General features: G+C 30.3%; 1 protein-coding gene across 1 annotated transcript in view; it reads right to left on the reverse strand.

Annotated features, from left to right (window-relative positions):
- The window catches only part of LOC106874321 (uncharacterized), a 466,970-nt gene that overhangs the window by 67,507 nt on the left and 390,556 nt on the right, over positions 1-8,907 (reverse strand). Inside the window, exon 20 of the mRNA XM_052965857.1 lies at positions 4,047-4,091. Within this exon, the coding sequence (XP_052821817.1) occupies positions 4,047-4,091 (45 nt within the window). The remainder of the gene's footprint in view (positions 1-4,046; positions 4,092-8,907) is intronic.

Here is an 8,907-nt window from a genome sequence, read left to right on the forward strand (position 1 = left end):
ATATATATATATATATATATATATATATATACACACACATACATACAACTATTAAAGCCTACTGATATATTTTCCAAAATAAAATCACTAATATCAGCTCTTATAATTAGTATTATTCAGAAATATGCTGAAAAGGTATAAAATAAAGAAATTATATAACAATTTAATTCAAAAATATATTTCAAGTCAGACTATTTAAGGTACAAAACTTATCAATTTTTGTATTAAGATGTCAAATCAAATCTTACTAAAACAACAAAATTACTGAAATAATTGCTATACTGAATAATCTTGTTTTCATGAAAAAATAAAGAGACAAGCAAATATACTCATACATTTGAGTATGTGATTACATGAAATTTAAAACACTATTATACAATAGTTTCATTTTGTCCAAAGTTTTTTCATACTTTGATGGCTCTATGTTTAAAGAAACACAGTTTAGAATATTTTACCAAGGTTTATATTAAATCAATAGTTCTAGGCTCTTAGAGGTATATAATCTGAATGATGTCTATTAAAATGACACACTGGTATTACATTTTTGATAATAAGAGAGAAGATAAGATTACAATGTGTTTCTTACTGGGCTTTTCAGTTTCTGTCCAGGGTTTAGCCATACTGTGAAATTCTGTTGCAATTTTAAGATTGATTTCACTAAGATTTTTTTGTTTTTATGGTGTATTCTGTATATGACAGTTATATTGTCAACTTGTTTTTTTCTGTCGAATTTTATATTTTACTGATGTGTTATGTAGTCTGTTGCAACAGTTCATGTGTGTTCCCAATATATACAAATGCACAGATCTCTCTCTCTCTCTGTATATATATATATATATATATATATATATATATCACAAAAGAACTAAAAATCGTCTACCTATTTCAAATAATGAATATACAAAAAAGTGCAGATAAAAAATGCTACATGAGATGATGCAGTGTTATGAAGAATGTAATTTAAATGGAAAAAATGGATGTTAAAATCATGATTATGATGTTGTTAATGTACACACAAGTAAATATTTCCAACAGTCCATGAAAATTTAGAATGGAAGAAGGATAATATGAGTGGTACATGCAGTTCTAAAAGTTAGTGTTTTATGTACCATCTACTGGATATGAGAAAATTCCAAGGTTTTTCCCAATGGAAAATTACATATAACATTTAATCTAGGGCCAAGAAAGATTAAGTACTTAGATAACAAGTAGAAAGCAGATCATCGAATGGTTTCAAATGTGGTTGTGGCAGAGCTGGAATTAAGAATGCAGGATGAAAGAGCAAAATAAAAACATCACATGAGTGAATGCTTTTTTTTTCCTAAATAGAATCTAACAGTACTAGTTATCAAGTAGTAAAACTATCATAGGCATAAAAGACAATTACTTCCAAAAAGGACATATTTAGACACTGTAAATTGTCAGCAACAGTTTTAAAATAGTGCAACTTTGATAATAGTATGAATTTGAGGTTTAACAAAAACATACAAAGAAACTTAAAATGCATAGTGATTGAATCCTTGGTCTCCAAGATAAATGATAATAAGAGAAAAGAAGAGCTTATTTATTTATTTATTTATTGGTATCCCTAAATGCTACCAAGTAGTAAGATTATCATTAACGGTAGGTCTGTGTGAGGTATTAAAGTACATGAAGCAGACATAATATATATATATATATATATATATATATATATATATATTATGTCATATGTAATAGTTATTATATAAGAAAAGTGCATACATTTTAGAAATTAACAGTTAATTTTAAACCTATAATTTCAGTGAGTTTTGATGATGAACAAAATAATTACGAGCAAATGGTTATAAGTTCAAACCATATTATTAGCACAATCTAACTAGCTTAATTGGTCTGCTCATTAGCATGACAAAAAAGGTATTACTTCCTACACTTGACTCAGTAGAAAACCACCCGCAAATCCATGTTGAATGAGAAAATAGGAAAGAACATATTCAATATATGCAGGATGGTACAAAAGTAGGTATACAGTTATGAAAAAAAAAAAAGAAAATATGTACAAAACTCATTTATTTTTATCAAAAAAATTGTAAGTTATGATAAAAGTATTATTATAGTTATGATAAATGTATTATTATGATTAATGACACTGAAAATATGAAAAATGAGATTAATTTAATGTGCTAATAATTTTAGTGAATTAAGTATTGATGTGATACTATATATCTACTTTTGCAACCCCCTGTATATTTTTTTTAATTTGCACAGCAACACAGCCATGACTTCCCATACCTATTTTGTCATTTTGCTATTGATAGAAAATTTGATTTCAAATAATCATCATAAAAGAGTATAAAAACAGGGTCACCATTAAGTTTTTACATATGCAACTTCATACATTCAAATTAACATAGGTTTCAAATTTTGGCACAAGGCCAACAGTTCTGGGGAAGGGGTAAGTTGATTACATCAATCCCAGTGCTCAACTGGCAATTATTTTATTGAGCTCAGAAAGATGAAAGGCAAAGTCAGACTTGGTGAAATGTTTAACTCAAAACATACATACAGACGAAATACCTCTAAGCATTTTGCCCACTATTCTACTCATTCTACTAGCTTGTCACCTTTACATTCGAATTAATATTAAAACATATCAAAAGAATGAACAAAATGGTTTTAAAGTGCACAACTATGCTAATGATCAGTAAAATTTCCCAGAAACAAAAATTTATTACTGAACAAAGAAAATTAAGGTATCTTACCTTAAAGGATAATTAGAAATCGTACTAGAGCCTTCTAAATAAATATTTCTATACTTTTTCAACAACAGTTCTAGGTTATAATACCTTGCAAGATGTGGTTGAAATTTTAAACTTGTTGGCTATCATTCAACTTTGGTGCAACTGGAATTACACACACTCTCTTTATTAGTCTGTTTATATATATATCAGTTTATGTTCCTAATAAATCTTCAGAACATAACTATGAACATATTCTTATATCTTAAAAGTATTCATATGCTCTATGTTGTATGACAATTTTCTTCACATAGTATTAAACCTACAAGCTAGTACATTCCACTGGATGTGCAATGTCAGTGTGAACGCATGATAAAGTGTGTCTTGTAAGAAAAATTGGGTATAAGTGGCATCACATGTAATGTGCAAGAGAAAAAACTGCACTGATATGATCATGTGATGTGTATGGATAAGAGCAGCTGTGTAAATAAGTACCGATCTCTAATTGTGGAAGGAACCTGTAGAAGGGGTAGACCCAGGAAGATGTGAGACAATGTAGTGAAATATGATCTTCGGATGTTTATTATTTATCTTGATTTTTTTTGTTTGTTTTACTACATTTCTGAACAATATCACAATATTTGTTTATCAAATATTACAGACACTTTATATTTACATTTTTTTAACCCAAATTAGAAACAAAAAATTCTTTTGACATTTCCATATTCTTCATTTCACATTTAAATGAAGCATTGTTTTGCAATAGTATAATACATTTCAAAGATAATATTTTTATAAATATACCTAAAATAATAAATTGAAGTGATTAGTCTACTTGGAAATGCTTAAATTCGGAGCCTTTTTTAATAACCAGCTATTGTAGCTTTTGATTTTAAAGGGCTTTACAAATCACTTAAAAATGAACAACTTTAATCACCTGTTTGGTAAATTAACTTAAGAGAAAAATATAATTGTCAAATTTAGTGAAGATTTATGTTAAACAGAATCAACTGAGTTTTTTCTCAATATCTTATATTCAGTAAAAATTATTTGGAATAAAAATTGATAATGTGCACTATTTCCAAATGAGTAACAGCAAATCATGTTGAAAGAAAAATTTAAAAGAAAATGTCATAAAGCAAATAAAAACACATGCAGATATAACTTGATGATAACTAAAGAGTATGACTAGCTAAGGTTAAGCTAAATGCTTACATCTAGCAAGTGGGATGCATTTCATTTCTGGTAGATTCATTTATTCTCAGATGAGAAATATAATCTACAATATTCTGATTCTATTAAAAAGGGTGCTGATACCTTAAAACTTACCTCATTCTCTTTGTGCTCAGTGCACTTTTCCTTTATTCCAGTTTGCTTGCATTCCATAAAAAAAGAAGCTTTCAATGAAACAAGTGTGGTGGAGGTATTTTATGGAGTATTAAAATTTAATGTCTTTTCTTTCTAAAGTTATGCAAGTCTAAGCTGAGAATCTGAAACAAGGTTTCTGACAGTGAAAGGATGACAAACTTCTTGAATCTTAACATGACCTTTAAGAAATTATATTCCAATATACAACAACAGTATAATCAATTTAAATGGTTTAGCAATAGTTGAAGGCTTTATCAAAGTTTATGAAATTGTACTTGGTTTATTAAAATAAACATTTACAAGAACTATACTATTTAAAAAAAAAAATACACATTCATTCAAACAATAAAAGACTGGAGATGGATTGCAAAATTTTGTTATAATTATATTTTACAGTGTTTTGTGTCATCCAGGGATGTCATCACCCAAACCACAGATCAATGAAAGGTACTAGTTGCTTTAACAAAAAGGAATTCCACTTATAATACAAAGGAACTCCAAAGATACAAAGAGTTGCAATACCATCACTTTTTAAGATAATGATAATCTGCAGTAAAAGTAAGGGTGCTTAACTACTTCATCATAAAGCAAATATATCATAGGGTTATTAAAATATCAGTGCCATGATATTTTCCTTCCAACTAATTTATTTTGTCACTGATAATTGATGACATCATATTTTAGAGGCTGACTCTAATATCTAAAGCTATCTCTTCGTATTCAACTGTGCCTGTTATTTCCTTTCATTAAAAGCTGTTTACATAAAAAAAAAAACATGCGTGTGAATGCATGAACATGCATATATTAAAAAGAATAAACTTCAGTCAAAAGCCAAAAATTACAAGATTAATAAAAAAAAATTGAAATGAATTATATTTTTATGTATTTCACTAACAAATTGCTAGCTTTCCTCATACACATATAAATAACAATATAGTATTACTCTTATTAAAATATTTGCTAAATGTACCAGCTCAAAAAGTAAAAGAAACTAGTACAATACTTTATTATTATTACCTGCGCATCTTTAAATTTCTTATAATTATGGCTGTGTTTCATTCCCCTTGGAAACAAAAAATTGTTTATATAGTTTGAAACTTTATAATGTTCATAACAGGACATTTTAAAATGATATTATTTGGATAATCTACTAAGATCAATTCCCTTTAGAAATAATCTTAGTAGATCTATCACTGACTATTCTTCATTGAGAGGGAGAGAGAGAGAGGGAGAGAGAGAGAGAGAGAGAGAGAGAGAGAGAGAGAGAGAGAGAGATTTCTTACCTGATCATTATCAAGATGTAGTTACACTTAAATTTAACACATACATATAGACAATGTTGATAGATAGAGAGAAATAACATCATTATCCCAAACCATTTGAAACTTTGAAACATTACAGACACTGCAATCTTGCTTACTCTTGAAATCAACATTGATGTTGATTTACAATAACTTCAACACAGAATACTTAGTAAAAATAATTAAGATTTTTGATTTGGTGTGCATCTTCATTAGTTTAATAACTCCTGAAAAAATGTATAGAGCAATCAAATTTATTGTAAAGATAAACAGTCAATAGTTTCTAGAATTGCAAACACTTTATGAACAGAAATACAATAACCTTTTATATTCTGCTATTATGTTTTCATAATAATAATAATGTGATTGCTCATAACCTGTTAAAATGTGTGTGAATGTGCATGCATGCTCAAAGATAGAGAGAGAGAGAGAGAGAGAGAGAGAGAGAGAGAGAGAGAGAGAGAGAGAGAGGGGGGAGAGAGAGAGAGAGAGTAAAATAACAAGAAATGACTGAAATAAATTAGCATGTTAATGATGCTAAATTTGAAAAAAAATTCCTTCATAAGATTTTTAAAATTTTAATTTGTTTATATTTTAGTGAATGTATTGCCAATATAACTTCTATGGAATAGCACAAAATATTTCAATAATTATTAAAAAATAATGAACATTAATGTGTGCAATGCAATATTCTATCATCTTTGGACAATATTCCAATATATTCTCATCTATAAGAAAAAAAAAATTATCCATGATACATGCATGTAAAATAAAAAAGAGAATTAACAAAATGCATACAGTTATGAAGCAAACAAAGCATTCAGAATAAAAACAGATTAAAAATGTATTGCTAATATTTATTTTGAGAAAACTGATAAAACAAACACTTCTACTTTTGATATTTAACTCCAACCCTAGTTTAAAATTCATTTTCCATATTAATATCAGAGAAATGATTTTGACAAATTTAGAAACTGCAAACTGCTACTCTTTCTGCAACTAACAAAATTGTGAAGTAAAAATGAAACTTGTTTGTTATTACCCATATGGACCAAAGGAAACAGTTATGAAAGGCTTTGAATTGATAATCATACAGTTAACAGCACAGCAATTTAATTTCCTAAATAAATGATTGATATTACTTTAACTCCAAGTCAAAAAATACAGATAAGTTTATCAGTTGAATAAGCTAGTTACCAATGATTTTCAGTTATATTTTCAGTTTATATTACTACAGTTATTTAATAGATAAAGTGAAAAATATTTTAAAAATAGTTAAATAGAATATCTTGAATACTTTTTGTTTCTTAAATTGTAGAATAAGAACTGTACCTAAAGCCTTTTTAGTTCTTCATAAATTAGTGGATCAAGTGTATAATGTTATGGCAGTTACTTCACTTGAATTTCTGTTGTTTTCTAAAACTGAAGCGATGAAGCAGTGCTCATAACCATTTGTGACCCTCTCTCTAAATCAAGGAAAAATGGCATATGGTTACTGGTAGCTTGAATTCTTACAGATTGGATGAGAAAAAAGCTCCAGAGAAATGTGGAAGAATTGAAAATCTACTTGCCATGAAAAATGAGATAGTAAGATGGGACAGGATTGATTAGGTTTAGATAAGAGTGAATACTGTTACTAGTTTGCAGAAAAGAGATTCTATTAAAGTAGTAACAGAAAAGTAGTTAACAAAAAGACCTGCCTAGTACAAAGGATTTTTAAACACAGACAATATCCTAGATATGTAAGCATTATTCCTATGTAAGATATATATGTGGCTTGTTAGTAGCTGAGCCCCAAAAGAAATTTTATGGTGTAATCTTGATGAAGTAGAGAATGAGAGATTATTATGAAAAAGTGGTATAAACAGTTAAGCCCATCATATTCAAGGTGTGGGAAAATCTGAGATGTCTACACTTGCTTTCTAGAATACAATGGCATACCCGAGTTTTCTTGATATTTGTTATTCCAAGTCGTATAAAACTGAGATAATGTTTAGTATAGGAGTCACTGCATAAACTAAATATGCTAGATAGGTGCAGGTGTGGCTCTGTGGTAAGAATAGGCACAAGCGTGGCTGTGTGGTAAGAAGCTTGCTTCCCAACCACATGGTTCTGGGTTCAGTCCCTCTGTGTGACACCTTGGGTAAGTGTCTTCTACTATAGCTTCAGGCCAACCAAAGCCTTGTGAGTGGACATGGTAGATGGAGACTGAAAGGAGCCTGTTGTGTTTTGTCATCGTCATTGCCGTCGCTGTCGTCGTCATCATCATCATCATCATCATCGTTTAACGACCATTTCCATGATGGTCTGACTGAGGTCTGGAAAGCCAGCAGCTGCACCAGGTTCCAATCTGATTTGGCAATATTTCTACAGCTGGATACCCTTCCTAATGCCAATCACTCCGAGAGTGTAGTGGGTGCTTTTAATGTGGTTACGGCACAGGAACCAGTCATGCAGACCTGGTATCGATGACGTTCAGATAGTGCTTTTATGTGCTACTGGTACAGGAGCCAGTCAGGGGATACTTTTAAATGAGCCGAACATGCAACACTGGCATCAGCCATGGCCACGATCTCACTTTAGTTGTTGGGTCTGCTCAATCATAGCATATCTCCAAAGATCTCAGTCTCCCGTCATTGCGTCTGTGAGGCCCAACATTTGAAGGTCATGCTTCACCACTTCATCCCATGTCTTCCTGAGTCTACCTCTACCACAGGTTCCTTTCACTGTTAAGGTGTGACACTTTTTCACACAGCTGTCCTCATCCACATGTAACACATAACCATACTAGCACAGTCATCTCTCTTGGACACCACATTTGATGCTTCTTATGTCCAACTTTTCTCTCAGGGTGCTCACACTGTCGTGTATGCACACTGACATTACAAATCCAGTAGATCATACTAGCTTTATTTCTTTCAAGCCTACACCGTCCTCAGCAGTCATGGCCCATGTTTCATTGCCATGTAGTATGGCAGTTCACGCACATGCATCATACAGTCTACCTTCCATTCTGAGCGAGAGGCCCTTAGTTGTCAGAGCTCTTTTAAAGATGATTATTGACTTGACCAGTTTCACTTTTTTAAAAAAAGACTTTCAACAGTAAAATGTAAGCCTTTGTGGTGTTAAAAAATGGTTTGCATAGATGTATTAAAATACAGTGATAGAGTCTTTAACAATGATAAGAAAATGTTAAGAAATAGAATCCTGTCAATGCTTTCCCCCACCAACCAACCTCCCATACTATTTTTTAAAATAGCAACCATCCTTGCCAAACACACATACAAGACTGGAAATAAAGAAAAAAAAGTTGGTCATTCCCCATAAATTCTATATAAATACTTAAATATGATTTCTGATGAAGTTTGACTAAGCAATATATGCTTTCTTCTCTCAAATACTGTCTACAAATTCTTTCTGAATATATGCTTATATACAATCAAAATTTTTGATGAACTTTTATGAATCTATTTTACTACCTATTTTGAACACCTTTATGTAAACTGTTTAAACACAAAACC

This window comes from Octopus bimaculoides, chromosome 2 (assembly GCF_001194135.2).
Source record: "Octopus bimaculoides isolate UCB-OBI-ISO-001 chromosome 2, ASM119413v2, whole genome shotgun sequence".
Lineage (NCBI taxonomy): Eukaryota > Metazoa > Mollusca > Cephalopoda > Octopoda > Octopodidae > Octopus > Octopus bimaculoides.